General features: G+C 40.0%; 1 protein-coding gene across 1 annotated transcript in view; it reads right to left on the bottom strand.

Annotated features, from left to right (window-relative positions):
* The window catches only part of EPM2A (epilepsy, progressive myoclonus type 2A, Lafora disease (laforin)), a gene marked incomplete at its 5' end in the record, with an annotated part of 25,459 nt that extends 7,495 nt beyond the window's left edge, over positions 1-17,964 (bottom strand). The window contains one exon of the mRNA XM_009707433.1: positions 17,790-17,964. Coding sequence (XP_009705735.1) covers positions 17,790-17,964 — 175 coding nt within the window. The remainder of the gene's footprint in view (positions 1-17,789) is intronic.
* Between the last annotated feature and the right edge of the window lie 989 nt (positions 17,965-18,953).

The following is an 18,953-nucleotide window of genomic DNA, read 5'->3' on the forward strand; positions in this document are numbered from 1 at the left end:
CTCATTTGACACAAGAGATTTCCAAAAGTATTGCTTTGGGCATATTCAAAATGAGAATATAGGAAACCTTACCAGCTGTAGCTGAGACGCTCTTTCATTTTTTCTCTACCCTCTGCCTTGTGACAAGGCACATCACTTTAAATGATGATACCACGGGATTATGATGAGCCAGAACTATCATCCTCTATACGCTCCTTCTTTCGCCATTGCATCCTTTTAACAACATATAGCAGCTTATTTGTAGGCACATGCCTGCCTTCCCTGAAGTACCAAATTCGGCATCTCTCTTCTGGGCCTTCCTTGTTCTTTTCTCCCCAACCTGTGACAGTGAAAATACTAAGAGCACATGCTAGAAATCAGATGAGGTTCCCGTACCTTTGTCAGAGCGATCTAGAAACATTACTTAGGTTGCTATCTAATGTCCTGAAATGCATTTACAGAGAAAGATTTTTCAAATGACCAAATTCTGCTCTCCAGTGGAAGATCTGAACACTTTCAAATCCTGCTTGATATGTAAAAAGCACAGTGATGACTATCCTCGCCTTCAGAAATAGGTTCCTACTGTCCAATATGCATAGTGCAGTCACAGGTCACAGTGACACCTTCTTGTCTCCATAATGGACACCGAGAACAGATTATTCCCTTCAACTCTGCAAAATCCTTTTACCTATCTGAAAATCACTAACACACACCCCCACACACACTTGCTTGTCATATATTCAAAGCCGCTGATGATTCTTGTTTGCTTTCGGACTCTCCAGGTGGTCAACATCCTTCTTAAGATGTTATGCCCAGTACTGGAAAGAGGCTTTATCACTTCTGAGAAGAACTGAAGAGTAGTTACTTCTTGTGCCTCAAAGGCTATATCCCTCTTTATAGTTCCCCGACTGTCCTTTTACAGCATGACACTGTTGACCTATATTCAACACGGAATTCTGTTTTAAGATCTCTCACAAGAGACAAGCCTACTCAAGGAGAGAGTACAATCTGCCCAAACCAGAATTATTTAAGATTTTATTAGTTACAACCGCCACTGGCATCAAATTAAACTAAATGAATATGCAGCAAAGGGGCAAACGAGATTCACAGTTGATGAATGCATCTGAGTAATACGTCTTGGAATAAATAATCTCACCCACTCACACACATCACTGGATTTTAAGCTAACTATAATCAATTAGAAAGGTAAGCGGTACATGCTTGCAGTGATGCTTGGTGAAACTGTTGCTTTATAGAGAGGTCAAAGTGGTAATATTAGTCTGTACAAAGAAACGAACTGAAAATACCAGAAAATTTATAGTAACCTTCTAAAAATCAATGATCTCATTCTATGCACTCAAACTCGAACTTTATGTTAACTATTTTATTGTATCAAAAAAGACAGAAAAATGAAAGCATTCAAAACAGTAGATGCTAGCTATTTCTTGTGAAAATACTTTCATATGAGGGCAGACTAAGAATTAAGCATTTTTAAGAGGGAATCGGATGACTGCTTAAAGATAAAATATATGGGAGGGACAAATCACCTCGCTTTATCTACGTAAAACAGGTAAAGAATCTTAACTTTCGTGTAGTTTCACCTATAAAGCAACTACCAAGAAATGAGAAAAATGGCAGGGGTTTTTTAATCTTTTTTTTTTATTATTATTGCATCTTCCTCCAAAATACTGACAACATAGGCAGATATCAAAACAGAGGAGTCCCTGGTTTGGTCTTGTACAAGAACTCTGGTTTCATTACATTCTTTTTAAGTAAAGGACAGAGAGATCTCCCAGCAAAATGCCTCCTTACCAATGAAATAATAACGTAGCACTGAGGGGTTACGACACTGACATTTCACTGCGCATTGCACAGGGCATGTGGGTAAATGGCTGTGGTCTTAATCCCTTCTCCTGCTGACTTACTGATAAAGTCTCCTTGCAGAAGACAAGCTGATGGAGGCTTTGTGATGAAAGGCTTGACTTAAGTAGGATTGACTGAACACAGTCTGATGCACCCAATTGCCCAGCACGCAGACAAGCAGCACTGGCCAGAGTAGGAGAGCAAGGTTTGATGATCCTACGGTCTAACTCACAGAACACCAAAATCTAATAGCCAGGCTTAATAAGATCACTCTTATCAATGAAGATGGAATAAATGGCCATAACCTTAGCAGAAGTCATCAGAGAAAAGCACTGATTAATGATAAAACTATATCCTACTGAACTGGCATAGCTGCAGACCTTGTAAAAACTACTTATGTTTTTGAACAAAAAATTGCTTTTACCTAAATGCCAAACGTAAAAGCAGTACAAGTCATTGCTTATAAATTTGTTCTGGTTTACCACTGAAAGAGTGCAGTTTATTCTGAAGGTAAGAATTCTACCTCAGGGCTTTAAATGAGGTGAATTAAATAGACTACAATGTAGTTTCAAGGTGGCTTTTTTCTTCTTCTTATTTGGCACTGTGATGAAAAGTAATTAAGCTCTGGCAAATTTTCTTCTTAGATGTAATTTGGACTACTTATCTAGCCTCTCACATGGGAGCAGACTTGGCAACTAAAAAGAAACACCTGCTTTTATCACTTTAGAACAACACTTTGTCAGCTTAGCAATATGCAAAGTTTCTCAAGCCCTTGAATTCTGAGTGTTAGGCTTAATAGTATCTTATTTATTCCATGTTCACAAATTTATGCATGAATGTGGCATCAAACTACATCATTTGCTGATATGCAGAGCAAATAAGCCATTAAGATTTGACCTCAAGCAGACAATGTGCTTACATGAAAACCGGTAAGAAGAATATCAAGCCCGTAACTGAAATACAAGGTTACCCAGACATTCAGTTGCAAAGCAGCTCCAGTGGTACAGTGCCCTCCGGTTCTGCTGTCTTCGGAGGAGATCTCCGTAGCATCAGCTTGATGGCACAGAAGGGCTTGGTTGTCCCCTTCTCACCCACCAATCTGCACTTACAGCATTTGGTACCGTGCATTCTTCAGGTTATGAGTCAAGGAGCAACCATGCTAATGCCTAAGCACAGCACAGCTCTGCTCCTCATTCTTAACCTTCTGGTGGATCCGGACTCTGGGGAGGGCTGCAGGCTATGTCTGGCTTATGGGTTGTCCTAGCTTTGAATGCACCAGGGATACAGGATTAGAAGGATCCTCGTGAGTAGAATTAAAGTCAATCACATAAGAGAAGTATAGTCTAGATGGATCCACAAAGCTTTCTGTTTATTGCTCATTTTCCCCTTCCACAGCAATGCCAAACATTCCCTTTACAAGGAGCATGAGAGCTTTATTAGAAGAAACTCACAAAAACATCTCATACGGACAGCTGCAGCAACCGAGGGCATTTCTAACATCCTATACCCTGCCACAGCAGGGAACGTATTTGATGAAAACACCTAGACAAGTGCGAAGTAAACCACATCCCATACTGCAAAAATGACAACAATACTTAGATAAATAAGCAGTAACACTATGCCCAAGAGTCACAAAATAATCCTTCCATTGCATTCGGCACTGGTAGACTGTCCTCAGGAGGAATGGGAAGAAGGAAGAAAAACACCTGGAGAGCCCGGCAGAATCAGAGATCTAGAAGACAAGTTTTCAGAGAAAAGACTGAAAGAACCGAAGGTTAATACCAAAACAAAAATACTGTTCCAACCTCAACCACTCTGTGATTCTGGGAAAAAGGACAGGAGTTTCCAAGCATGTCAGAGATGGCTATAAAGGGGCTGGATACTGATTTGTTCTCCAAGTCTGCTGTGGAGACAAGAAATGAACTTAAATTGTGCTAGCAAGACTTAAATTAAGATTAGGAAAGCTTTTTGATGGTAGGAATAGCAAGGTAATTGAATGGAAGAGTAACAGGGCTGTAGCGTCTCATCACTGAGACGAGATCATGTTTAAGATTAGGCTGGACAAACCTGGAATGATTTAAATGTAATTGAGACTAAGTTGGAGCAAAGAAATGGACTGGATGCTTTTTGAGGTCTCTTTGAGCCTATGATCTATGATACTATAATCATAAACTTTAATTTCCATCTCTGGGATCACTACCTATATTAATTTATCAAGCTCCATCTTGAAATAATTTAGGTTCCTTGTCCTCCCTGCCCTATTTGAAAGGTCATGCCAGGATTCAGACATCATTCCTTTGATGTCAGAAACCTTGCTCTAATTTACACTCTAAATTCATTCAGAAGCAATTAATATCGATTTGATCTTAAAGCAGGTTCAGTTTCAATAATTCTTCTTCCTCCTTTGTACTAATTCCTGAATGTCTTTTACAAATAGTAATACATCCTCGTTTTCAGTCTTCATTTAACTATGTTATCTATCTCAGACACCAGAAGCAGTCAAGCTATGGTAGCACAGAGCTCCTTGCAAGCCAATTTATTTTGCTCCAACTCCAGTGTCATAAAAGCTACACAGCCTGTGGAAAACGCCCTCCTTCGCACCAAATGAGCTCAGGTATCTCTGCTTTTCACTGCGGTTTGTGATGAAGGCATATCTTCCGTCAGGGAACTCCTGACACAGAAACAAAAAAAGACGGTTATATCATTTTGTATTTCAAATGGGTTTGCAAAACCAAATTTGCTATTCCCATTCCTACCGTGATGCAAAGAGGATGTAAAGTTCTCCTAACAAGAAACCCTAGCGATTCTTTTTGTGGGATATCTCCTGACCACAAAGTTCCTGTGAAGAAGGCAATACAAAAAAGGCAGTGTATCCCCATTAACAGGGATTGCACCATTACCTCAAAGGTCAATCACTGATAGATGAGATAAACCAGCCTGCTACAGCTGATCTCTTCCATGCCAGGACTAGAACCGGTTTCAGACTTGTCCCTCCTTGGGAAACAGAAGTGCAAAAGAGATTGTAAACCATCTTTGTTCTTCTGATGCAATAACTGATCAAATGTATCTAATTTTGTCTCTAGGATAAGTGTGCACGCTCCAATAAATTCAACGGAATTGCTCTTGTTAAGCTTGCAGTATATTTGAATCTATACAGGGAAAAACCCACACCATAAACTTTTCTCTCCTCTCATTCACCTCACTCCATTAAAAAGCTTAAAGCCAATGAATCTGTATCTTATACATTTTTGTATAATCTACTATCTCTACTGTAGATATGATCTAAAATAACTTGGTCACACAAGACTTCATGTACATGGCCAACACTAAATTGTGGAAGATAAAATTTTATCCTCCCTGTATTCAAAAAGGGAAATATCTCATGTCATATTTCACTACATACTTCTACTGCGAAGATAAGAAAGTACTCATTCATAAGCACACCAATGTCTTGTAGGACAGGGTGCCCAGACGCAGCCTTACAGGACTCAGTCAGACTTTATTTTCAAACACACACACAAGGTTTCTACTGATGCCTAAGGAGCACACTGCATGCAGAGGAAAGCAGGATTTGCCTTGAATGACCCTTGTTGTACTTTCATTTGTATAAACATTATCTGAAGCAAACGATGTGCCAATTGCAGAAATACAGCCTGAGAAGAGAACCAGGTTCCAAGGCTTGTACTTGAACAACCTGGAAAGGACTCCTCCATTGGCTTGCGAGGATTAATACTTAAATGCTCCAATTAGAGAGTCTTGCCTCATGCAACCATGGTTACCTCCTACATGTGTCTCCATTAGGTTGCCAACACTCCCATTTGTTTTGAATTGGAATAAATACTTGGAAACACAGGAACAACAGGCGGCTAAACTAAGCCAGATCGTAATGAGCCATGAATCTCTTGGCACTAGGAATGAGAATTTCTAACATTAATGCTTAACAATGGGAATGACGGCACTGCTGGCACCTTTAAGTTAAAGCATCTTAACAAAATTGACTTAAACCACTACGGATGAACTTTAAGTTAGTGCCCGAGAAGTTCCAGAACTCGGTAAAAATATCTTTTGTCTCCTTTCAGTTTACTTATTAGCATCTGCTGAGAAATCTAGACTGCAAAAGTAATAAAAGATAAATCCACTTTTCAAAATGCAGCATTTCAGATTCAGTGGAAATGCATTCCAATGCTCCAGAAACAAGCACGTATTCATGAAAATTACGTAACTGCAAAGCACAGCTTATCGCAAGGTGGCTTTGTGATCCACGTGGCAGCATACGCACATGGACAAAATGCTGGAATCCCCTCAGAACTGCAACAGTCAGAGGAAGAAGCACATCCAGCCCTTGTAGTACCATCCAAATACAACAGTCTTGATGGGCTCTCTACCTGTGTTCGTCCCAGTTATTTATCCAGAATTTCTAAACCCGCATCAGTTCATTTATATTAATTTTAAAGAGGGACAGACACATTCTAGAGTACCACAGGCTGGCGGGGAACATCTTAGAAATACTGAGAAAAACCGAATCAATGCATCACCACAGTCAGCTACATAAATATCTAAAAACAATGTGTTCCCACAGCAAAGTCAAATCAAAGGAACAACAGCTGCATGGTGCTACCATAATAAAATTGTCAGAGAATTTCATTTTAGCTAACATACCTGGTTACTAGATTATAAACATAAAATCAATAATGCTGGTGGATGAGTTGCCAACCTCAAAGGTTGAGGCTGAGGCTGTAACGGAGGTACTGAGAGACTCCAGAAGGAGCTGTGTAAGTCTTCCTAACACAAAACTGCAAAGGATTGCAGGATCTTTTGAAGAAGTCTTGGATGTCAAAAGGGAAAAAAATCACTTGAATTAAATTTTATGAATGAGCAATGCTGCAAGTTTTATTGGAGCCCAAAGATTGACAAGAATTGCCAAGGGTTGTCTATTTTTTTAACTGCCTTTTTTTTCCAGATTTCTTTCTTTTCCTAGCAATATCATTTCACCTGCTTGGAAATTGAAATTGCAGGCATTTGAACAAACATATTAAAGTCATCTACTGCTACTAAAGTTTATGTAAATGTGTTTACATTCTTGGCTGAAGCTTGACTTTGTAAATTTGTAAAACATTACTCATACTGGATAGCCTTATTACCTAGACCACAAATGTATTTCAGAAGCTTTTTCCTCCTTTCATCTCACCAGATCGAAGCAACTCAGTATTACAGGCAGTTGAGCAATTCAGTCTTCTGCAGTGAAAGCAGTAGTTAACGCTGTGTTGAGCAATGGTCTGCGTATGACCAACCCTTCAAGTTGGCAGCCGGACTGCAAAAAGCATGAACACGAAAGAAATTATTTTATCAGGGAAGCTGCATATCCTCCTTATCAGATCTCCACCTTGGGAAAGTGAAGGCACTGGATATAACTGTTTTGAAAAGTTTTGAGAAGGCAGCCCTGGAGAAGCTAGATAAACTAAAAAAATAATTTAAAAAAAAAAAATTAAAAAAAGAAGGCTCTAGAAGCCCACCAACAGCCACACATATATCCTAGCGCCTAGCATCCAGCCCCTGAACTGAAAGGCAGAGCCATGGAGAGTCCTGCTGCTGGCCCACAGCTGACGAACGGGCTTTCTGCGCGAATGCTGCCATCCTACTCCCACTGCTCTTCACTCAATTACTTTAAATTATAGGTAGGTAGGTAAGCAGGTAGATAAATAGAAGGGAAGAAGTGAAGAAGGCAAAGGCGGAAGGAAAGGCAGACGGAAAGGCGGATGGAAAGCAAGCTTCTACTTCATTCCTGATTTTATTTATATTCTCCATTTTCTTGTCTCTGTATTAAAACTGAAAAGCCTATTTCCCCTTTTTCCTTTTCTTGCATGCTTAAAGTCATGTTTTCTATTATTAGGTTTTTCACATCAAAGAAAAAAGACATTCATTTAAACTTATAAACCATAGTGTCTATTGAACCAATAAAGAGGAAATCCATATCTCTTATAACTTGGCAAACGTCTATGACATTTGACTCAATTTCTATCATTGTTCACAAGAGGACATACATTAAACTTCTGAACAATAGCAGGGATTATGTACCTGACTCCCTGAAATTAAATTTCCCAAAGTACAAGCATTAAAGGAGGGAACAAGAGATTTTCAGTTCAGCCTCTTAATATGTTCCCTGGGAAGACAAACACAGTTCATTTCTTTGTTTTTTCTTGCAGGCAGAAAATTATATATGGGAAAATAGAGAAGCAATTTGATAATCTCTATTTACTCTCGGGAAATAAAATACTTATGTTTCTGAGACAAACTTAAAAGAAACTAGAGCTACATTCAAGTTTCCTTCCTAATAAATACATTTTTATCCTTTAAATAGGATTCTCCATCTTTTTATATGGTCGAGCTTTTTTAAAATTATCTTGTAAATATCTAGAGCACTTAAGCATGAAAACTTGCATTTGTATCTCTCAGCATTTATAAAAATTATTGAAGATAGAGGTAAAATTCATAATTTAATAGCCTCAGCTTGCTACTGTTTTAAATGAAGTATCTTTTACACTTCTCCCATTTAATTTGAGTTGAAACAACCATGCTGTTGTTTAGTTCCGATTTTTCTGACTTACGGGTTACCTCTTTCAGAAATAGAGTGAGCAAACACCAAACCAGCTGGTGGTAAGAAACCGTCTGATGGTGTCACCTTGCACATTTGGGGATTGAAAACTCTTTCGGTTTGAGGCTTTTCCTTCTGTAAGAGTGAGCTGCAGGCTGGCTGGGCTAACCTGCCCGAGGCACTGTGCCTAGGGAAACCCACGGCACGGGTAGGCAGGGGGGGTCTCCACTGCAAACCCAAGTCCCTGGTTCAACAGTTTCACCAGCTGTAAATCACAGACTTTTCTTAGGGAAGTTCTTCCACTAACAACCAAATATCTGAATTTGCTCCCTCCTGATAAACTAAATAGCAATAAGGTTGAGCACACAATCTCTGCTTTTGAAAAAAAGCTTCTGCTATCTTTAAACTCTATTAAGAAATGCCAGCGATTACAGGGCACCTAATAAATGCATGTAAAACCTAGGAGGAAATAAATACCTGCAAGACAACTGGAACATCATCTTTGGCAAAAGAACGATGCTGCCCCTTCCCTGTCATGCCGGCTGTGAGCTAAATTGCCCAGGATTTCACAATCTCAGTCAATTTTGTTCACAGCCGGCAACACCGGCAAATTGCTTTCCAATGGAGACAGAAGTTTACTCCCTCGCTGACAGCCTGAATGTTAACGAGTAAAGAGGCAGGAAAAAGGGTTGGAGACCTCCAGAAGAAATACGGAAAAGGACCGAGAGGCACAGTAAAACAGAAAGAGAAATTAGAAGCAGCAATAGTTTTTGCTCCCTAACAGTGATACCCCACATAAAATTCATATTTACTAGACTATCAGCATTTGTGTTATATCCCACAGAGAAAAAACAGAACAAAGAAGTATGTTTACTCCTTGAGGTTTTTTCGTGGAGGGTTCCCAGTCTTTGTTCTGGTTTTTGCCCCTAGAACTGTAAGTTTTTCTTAAGGAAATTATTTTGTGCAGCGACACACCTATGAAAAGATCTATTTTAAAGAGCAACAGTGGTTTTAAGCAAATATTATCCGTTACCAGTCAGCTGATGAAAGGCGTTCATCTTCCCATCAACAGCCAGTCTCTGCTTGCTGCCATTTATTAATGAAATACTCATTCCTAAACAATCATCCCTCTAAATAAATAATTCTCATTCAAATGTCCATTCCAAATGCCACATATGAATGGCAGAATGCTATAGGAAAATTCAGAAAAAAGTCCAGATAAAACTCACAAGACTGTCCAGAGAGCACGCTAAGCTACTCTTTGGCTTGTTGTGTCCTGTCACCCACTCCCTGTTCAGAAATGACTCGGTTAAATTACTGCCTCTCAGTTGAACCCTCATTTCAGGTTTTCTTCTAACGCACCTTGGGAGCCACAAGCTCCTGGTATGTGAATAAAAGCCAGTTGCTTCCATGAAGCAGCAGCAGCTTCCTTCCATGAACCCGCACCAGCCAGTCTTTGCAGCTTTCTCTCTCTCTCTGCCCTCTCACAACACTCGCTCCAACTCAGCTCTGCACGTCCTACCAGGTTCTTAAAACGACTTTCAAAAATTTTTAAAATGCGCCAAATTCACCGAGCTGAGTCAAGCACATTGAGCCATTCTCAACGTACTTTCTACGTATAATTTAGTTGTATGAATTGTTTGGCTTCCAGAGGAATGACACATCTAACACCCGCCGCCCTGCAGAGCTTTGTGCCGACGCGGTGTTGGAAGCACCAGGACTCTCGCCGCGGCCGCTGTCCCGCTCTGCCTCCTCCTCCTCCTGCCACGCAGAGGCCGACAGCCCGGCACGGCGCAGACCCCATAAAGCCCAGCCCAGCCCTGCGACAGACCAAATGATATTAACTGCTGAGACAAAAGTACATCAAGGGCTTTGCTGCTGCAACAGCTCTCGTTTGCCTCGGGTGCGTTGCTGTTCAGGGTTTTTAGCAATACTCTCGGGAAGTTATTGCATACCCGTACCGCTTCCCTAGCCATCAAGGTTTAGGGAAGGCAACTGGTTCTTCCTTGGCTGAGCCACAGGGCAGTTTGAAGGGCCTGGACGTTACTTCTGAGTATGATTTGGAATGTGATAAGGAAAAAACTCAACTTTTTCAGATGTGTAACATTTGAAAGATTTCCCTTATCTGTCTTCGCAGGGATAAGGAATGGAAAGAACTTCACAACTCCGCTCTCCCTCATGAGGAGTGTAACAGAGTTAAGAAAAAGAAAGCAAACAAGCCGTAACGAAAGTGCTGTGGAAGCCATTTCTTTCTAGTTCAGATGAGTGCTAGGCATTACTTCAGGGGATTCAGTAATTTCTGAACTGTGCAAATATTCTGTGTTTCATTAGAAATACACTGGTTTTCACCAAAAGTGAAATCCATACATCAGTGCCATGTGCGCTTATTGTGCTATCAAGAATTATTCTAATTGCTCTAATAACCTAAAGCAATGTAAAATATCACATTAAATCATTTATAAAACGTTATGCTATTTAGACTACAAATATGAACGGTTCAAAGTTATTAATTTATCAATAATGCTGACAACATACATTGTAGCTTTACAGAAAGAAGGGTAAACACTCAGAAAAGCTGGTGAATATTAACGATGCCCGCCATTTGAAAAATCGTTGACATAAAAATATTAATAGTTCACAAATTTTCTAGTTTTCAGTCCCATTTGCTGCCAAAATCATTCCCTCCCACAATTTTATCATATTCACATAGATAATTTACCATTATTCCGTCATTACTTCTACAGTGTCACCCCAAAGTCTAGACGATATTTCGTGTCCCTCAGCCACTGCAGTACACAACAAACCTGGCAGCATGCCAGCTCGTACCCATCCATCACATTTAACAGATCAGTCACTGTAGGTAGAAGTAATACTGGGAATTCAAACACTGATGACAGTCATGCAAAAATCTTTAATCCAAAAGCTCTGTGATTTTTTTCTTCTGGCAAAATTTACATCACCCGTTCTAATGCCAGATTTTGCTTGTTACTATGACACTCACAAGAAATGCAATTAGAAATGAGTACCTGGCATCCAGGAGTTCCCATTTCAAGCTCCCATCAAGGGCTCAGGTCATGGCAAGCGAACTGGGGCTGTGCTGACAACAGCTATTTGCTAATACTGGGGGGAAAAAAAAAAAAACGACTGAAAAGTGCGTTCCCGCGCTCCAGCTCAGCCACGGTACCACACGGGTACCACAGTCCGTGACCACGCTGCTGGCACGTCCAAACCGCATTTCTGTTCATAGCTCACAGGACTGAGATTTGTAGTTCATCCTCCGATAGCCTGCCTTAGGTTATCCCAGTCAGGTGCCATCCTGCCTATGCAAAAAGCACAAAACTTAGAAAAGTAGCATCGGTTTTCAAGATTTTTGCCGTTGTTAGGAAGGGCACAGTGTGGGGAATTCATGAAAGGCGAAACTTTTTGTTTGGATGGGCAACAAAGGTGGAAGAAAAATGCATTTGTTACCCAATACAGAGATACATCCAAATTAAATAAAGGTAAACAAATAAGGACTTTAAAAATGGATAAAATTCAGACCTCATAATTTGGTTGTCTTCTCACTCTTGCTCCTATTTCCTCACACCCCCCTTAATTTTCAAGAACTTAAATAAAAAATTGCTTAAAAGTCACTTCTTACACTGATTTGAAACCCATTTTCTTCACAGCAGAGATTGGTAAAAGCATTTCACAGCTCCAGTTGAAGGTGATACAGGGAAAAAAAAATGAAGATATGCAAGGGACAAAACCCAGAATTAATCTTTAAACCATTCTGTAAAAGATGATTCCCATTGGTAAGTAAACAATGGCTCTAACTTTTAAGACTATAGTTCAGTACAACAAAACAATATTCAAACGAATGGTCAATGTCCTAGTTTATGGGATAAACATATCACAAAATATGCCTTAGAATATTTTCATTATTTAGTGTATAAAATGGCCAGATAACTTTACAGTTAGAGCCCCAAGTACTGAAATCAAAGGCCAAACTCCTACTGATGTTTAGTATTTTTAATCAGGATTATTTTACTAGAACACAATCAAAGACTTTTGTTCTGGAGCTCATTATTTCTTATTTTCTCTAATACTGCAAGTATTCTTTAGGCTCAGGGGACAGCTAGCTCTCAGCTTTTAATGTTAATTATGGTGATCTCCGCAGACATCATCACCTCCTCTCTTAATTCGTAACCTAGGCATAAAGTTCATATCAGTTCAGCTTTCTACTACAGTAGCACAGTCCACCGCACTCGGGGGTGGGAGGGGGGGGTGACAGCTTCCTCTTGAAAGTTTTTTCTATAATTCAGTAATAAAAAAAATTACTTCAGAATTACATTTAAAACAGAAAGGTATTTTATTTCATGAATGAATTAAAACCAGTAAGTCAGAAGAGAAGTTAAAGAATAAAAATAAATAAAAGCGCGCTCTCTTGTATTTTTTCCACTCACACAATTCAAAGGTAATTCTGACTTCATACTGAACCGAGATGGACATTATTCATTAATACAGGCTAGGGATGGGATACAAGCTCAAGATGAAGACACCTAGCCCTGGTTATCTACAAACGGGTGTCTTCAGGCACAGCAACGCTCAATGTATCGCCTAGGCTTCCCACCAACGTCTGAGACATCCTATAGCACCTGGAACATCTGGATGGGGCTCCCAGACGCAGCCAACGAGCTATAAGAAACCATGTGCCTGTAGTGCAGCAGCTGGAGGCCAGACAGTGAACTCTAGAGCATCTCAAATGACACTCAACATCAACATTGAAGCAACCAGACAGGATGTTTAATGTCTCATTACTAATCAATAGAGATGTCATCAGCATCGCCAGCGGAGTTTGGAGACCAATTCAATTCTTCATTTCACTCTCAAGTAGACATCTAGTCACCAGTGAGTTGAATTGCTGTATACAGACATACAAATTTAGTGCTCTTAATCTCAAGCCGAGTCCTACCACAGGCGTCTTTAAGTGTATCTTTACATTCATCCATCCCAGCAGCATTCTAACATTCAAACAGCAATAACAGCCCCTTGTATGACCCAAATAAGTTAACAGAAGTTACATTATTTCCCTTCTGCAGCGACTCTCTCACAAAAATATACTCAACCAGCTTCTTGTTTTCCATCCCAATCAAAGATGCATGTCAATCAAGTAAATGCTATTTTCTTCACAGGAGAAGTACTACAGACAAAAGGAAACTCAGTGCTCACCAGCAGCACACTGCCTTAGTGCCTCCAGAAGGTAAACAAGAAGTATCTGGATTTTGCCCTGGATCATTCCTCATCCCCTCGCCTGTGTACATTAACATTTTAACACAAATCAGGAGCACACATTTTATGTGACTCTCCTGATCATCCCCACTTAACACTCAACTTAGGTTATAACCTACATTACCATGGCAGTGTTGAAGGAAACTGTCTTACCAGCAAGCTCCAAAGCATTTGTAAAGACTACACCATAAATTAAGTTGAATTTGCAACCATCAAGAAACAAACAAAACAAAACCAGTATTTCCAAGCACAAGGGTTTATTTTCTTTTATCTTTTGCTTTATTTTGTCTTACGGAAAAAAAACAGGGACATAAATACTGATGATAGAAACACATTCGTTAACTTCACAATTTCTTGGATTATATCCAGTTACAGGAACATCCCACTTGCTCCATAAACATGAAATATTAATATTTAATGGCCCTAACATTTAAGTGCCAAAAAGCTACTATAAAAACTGTACCTTCAAAAACTGTTGTCAGGACCCACAGCTACTCTCACGTACTGACTCCCCCGTTACGTCCTTTTACATTTAAAGCTGATTGTGTATTTTCCTCCAACGTGTTTAGCAGCTGTAACAATACTTCAGTTACAAATCAGCTGTCACTGTTGTCTGTGGAGTTCTCTTACAGAATCTAGTTTAGCTGCATTTTACATCCAAAAAATAAAAATAAAATTTTACATGTAAAAAATATTTTTCTTTGTCAGGTTTAGGAGATATCCCACAAAAAGCATGCACAATGAATGAAATTACAGTTATGAAGACAGTAAATTTGAAACACGTATTATTAAAAATTAGACACCATAGATGGCATCAAAGTATATATATTCTAAAATGAAGGGGTGGTGATCATACATCCTATTCGAATGAGTAGGCAAAAACCAGGGGAACCCACTACTTACCAGGGGTGGATTTCGGAACCTAAAATTAGTCTGAAAATAGACCACTGTAATTAGATGGCTTTTCCTCTCAGTGGTATTCATTCCCATAGCACCTAATTCTGCCATCAAGCATCATTGTCTCCAACATATTATTTAAGGGTTTTGTAATTTCAGGTGTCACTCCTCCCTTGCTCTTATGCAATGCCTTTCTTCTGAGAATTGCAGAGGTTTTTATATAAAGAATAAGGTGTGTATATATATATAACACCTATGAATTAGGAAGTTCCACCTTTCACAGATGGAACTGAAACAGAGCTAACGTGCCCCAGATTTACAAATTTCCTGAAGGTACCTTCTCCCAGAAAAGATTACAATAACTCTAATTCACTTTGGAAAATTACTGTGTCCTAAGTGAATTCTCCTGCAATTTGAAGGCATGTTATTGCAGTAATATCTAGCACAAAAGAGAAAGGGACTGTTATTTTTTCCTGAATCAGGTTTCAGTGATGTGTGCCATTACATGTCCAGAACAAGTGAATATTAACGTCACGGAGGTATCAGTCCTGACGCTGTAGCTGCAGGCGAGCTCCATTTCACACTTAAAAAAAAATAAATTCAAATACTGCTATGCTTAAAAAAATGCATCATATACTCTCCAACCTGAACAACCAACACAAAGTGAGTTCTCTAAACAGAAGTTTAAACATAAATTCACTGATTTATGAGCAAATACATCTATACCTAATAAGAAAAATCTGATTCCTCAGAGCATTGCCATCAGCCTCAGCAGGATTCAAAATTATTTTTGGCAACAGCAAGAAGCAGGCTCTTCCCATGCTGCTGCAGCCCACCTGAAGTTGAAGCACACGTTTTATGAAGAAGCAAGGTGGTAGTGAAGCTCAGAGCAACTGTTTCTAATTGTTGTGATTAGACGGACACCAAAATCAGTCAGAGGGCTCATGGTGGAGGCCGTTTCAACAGAGAGAAACTTCCCTTTCTAGCTAATTCATGCATGGCAACCCTATTAAGTGGAGCAACATAGAGAAGGGGCTCACATCAAAAGTTTTCATTGATAAATCACTTCCTTCCAGCTGCCACCATTGTGTAAAGATCCTACAGCTGGTGACAGAATTTGTGCTCTCAAAGCTCCCCGCGGTAGAGCTGCCTCCGTTACAGCGTGGAAGAAGGAACCTTAGTGGGGTAACTACGATCTGATCGGACACCGAGCTTTTAACCACACAGGCAGAGGGACTGGCTCTTTGCTTCTGTTCTGGGGGCTTTTTTTTGTGGTTTGTTTTTTGGTTTGTTTTTTTTTTTTCTTCTTTTTGGTGATATTAATGTCCATAGTACTCTTCTGAATCAATAAATCTGCTACAAAATAAAGGCATTTTCATCAGCTCACTTCAGCTGCTCTGCCAAAAAAAAAAATATTTTTAATTAGCCTGTATTTTTGGGATGCTTTGTTATAACCAGCAGAATGGTGAATCTGCCCCCAACTGTTAATAATTAAAAAGTCATTTAAGGCTGCATATCTTCAAAGTATTAAAAATAATTACGCAACAGGGCTGTTATAGGGTATGCTTACTTAATACAGCTCAAAGAAATGAGATAAGAATTACTGAAGATGTACATATAAGGTTGCCTTGCAATGAAGGTGTGTGTGTGTGTGTGAGGGGAACGGAGGAGGAGATCCTCATCTGGAAAAGACTACACAAAGCAGAAAATTTTCTTCAAATATTCTTTAGTGGAATCTGCAGCTTTTTACCTGATCTTGGAAACATATAGTCACGCATAGAAGGCGGTATTAAATGGATCACTGCTGCCTCTGGAAAGGCAGATAAGTTAGCCTTCGGTACTTAGATATTCTCTTTCTGACAGCTGTTCTTCTTTCTCACAGATTTCCTCTGCCAAGCAAAGATTATTTGGGATTGACAAATCTGTGCTTTGGAATAAACAAGATCTTTTCTCTGATAGGGGGTTGGAAATGGATGCTTAAGATACAGACAACAGTCTATTCTGCCAGGCCTATTACAGAGCTTGAGGGGGTCTCAGGGAAAAGGCACCAAGCCACACAAATACCTACACAGGCCTACCAGTGTGTATGAATCTGTACTATTCCAAAAGATACCGAGAGAAGGAAATGTTGCCCTCATACACTGCAACTCTGATGAGAAAAAGACAATTCTGCTTCCTACCCTGTGGGAGGGTGGAGACAAAAGAGTAGAAAGAGGAGACAAGCCGGTGAGGCTGGCGTTGCTGAAACGGTGATCTGGAGAACTCACACAAAGCAATGCTAAGACCTAATGAAAGCAGGAGGTGGTTTGATTTCTTCAAAAAATACATATCCCTTTGGGATCACGAACTGCTCCGTAACCACCACCAGCTGCACGTGGCGTATCAGGGCTGCCAGCACCCATGCAAACATTATCAATCAACAAACTTGCTGCCACATCCATGACTGGAGATGGGGAAAAAGTTACAAACGGTCCCAAATCCCTCAGTGCCACTTTGTTAATCACTGATGCTAAGGCTGCTGCTCTAAACATAGCCTGTGCTTTACCTGCAGCCCTGAAGTGTGGGTGCCCTCTTCTCTTTAAGCTTTACTAGCTCCTCATTCAGGCCAGGATGCTTCACCGGTGAGGCAGTGGACTCAACTGAACCCCACAAAGTACAAACATTTTAAGATTTGTCTCAGTTTTAGTGTGTTTTTTTAAAAAAAATGCATGCACAGAAGCAGAAGTCACCTGTAACAGCTGTCACTAGTTGCAGTTGCTGCTGCACATGAGCAATAACGTGATGCCCTAAAGTTCTGGCGCTGGAATATGTTCTGTTTCCCAGGAGGTTTCTTCAGCAAAACAATCCCAAGCCAAACACACTACATACATGCATATTTACATGTGTATGTGGACAAGCATTTGAAAATGACAGTTCCTCATAAATTTATCCATAAATTACTACTAGTCATCTTCAGATGTGATGCACCTTAACACACCTGTACAGGCTGCAGGTATCCTTGAACTCACAATCTCTCCTTTTTATTGCCAAAAGTGGTATTTAATTGCAAAGAGGTGTGGAAACTTTGTTAAACTTTACCGTTACATACATACTTCCATTCACCACTTCAAAGTTTGCTGACATTATGTCAGTACAGATTTTCTGTTTGAATACTTGACACCAGCCAAGCCCTGCACTTTTCTTTTACCTGGAGTAATGGATAGCCTGATGTCCTGCAATATTAAAATAGAAGTCCGTTGTGTGTTTCATCTCATCAGTATGTCCAGAGACTTCAATCCAGTGTGCTATTGGGAGGCAGTAAACTCCATCTACTATGTTGCTCTGGTTGTAAACACAACTTCGATCATGATGGGGCCCATTACCTAGAACAGAAGAAAGGACAATTGCAGGCTGTGTATCCGGAAAATCTTCCAAAAGATTTGCAGTGGACGTGAACTGAGTATTTAAGGCCAGGAGTGGCGTTTGCCGCCTGTTCAAACTGCAGTTCTCGTAACACGTTATTAACACCTGAAAGAGCTGTAACAGAAGTGCTGCTGCAAAGCAAACGTTTAGCATTGAAATAAATTTTTGCAAATTATTTTTAAAAAAACAAGAAAGCTGTATAAGCCACTCACGTCATCCAACATTGCACTTCAAATTTCAAGAATCATTAATTTCATTTAAGTTCCTCATTTGATGTCTGATAACCTGTGACCTCAGCATTTACCGTTTCTGCGGTGTGACCTCCCGCCGGGGGTCCGGCGCGCTGCGGCCCAAGGCCTGGCTCTGCCGCGGCCCAGCAGCCTCGCCTTGCCTAGGAGCTCCTTCAATCCCACCTATCTTTTATGTTTGCTAACCAATAAACCGATAAATGCTTTGTGCTCTTCAGATGCACATGTCCTGCTTACAGAGTCTGTTCAGACGCAGTAAAAGTTGCCCAAAGTGACCCAGAGAGAGACGGTCACATCTGCAATGCTGAGCGATCACAATTACCTAAAACGGCCTTGTCTAAAGCAAGACATTTTTCTTATAGTTTTCCACTACCTAATATCCATTACCCCTTCTTCTGACAGCAATAGTGTGAGCTTTAGTACTGAAAACCAATTTTTAATACCATGCCAGAGTAAGCAACTTGAATTGAACCGGGTCGTGCCATCAATCAGAAGGTTATCTAGCCTCCAAAAATTCAGTACATGTATATTCTCCCCCCACACCCCATTTTTACATCCTTACTGTCATACTAATTGCCATGTAGGAATTATTATGCAGATTAGAAGTGACCTAGTCTATGGCTTCCTTTTAATGTAAGCCTGTTACACTTATACATTATTAATGATGTTAGAATTTTTCTAAGTAAAATTATGCCCGAAGG

Source organism: Cariama cristata, unplaced genomic scaffold, assembly GCF_000690535.1.
Source record: "Cariama cristata isolate BGI_N322 unplaced genomic scaffold, ASM69053v1 scaffold5729, whole genome shotgun sequence".
Classification (NCBI taxonomy): domain Eukaryota; kingdom Metazoa; phylum Chordata; class Aves; order Cariamiformes; family Cariamidae; genus Cariama; species Cariama cristata.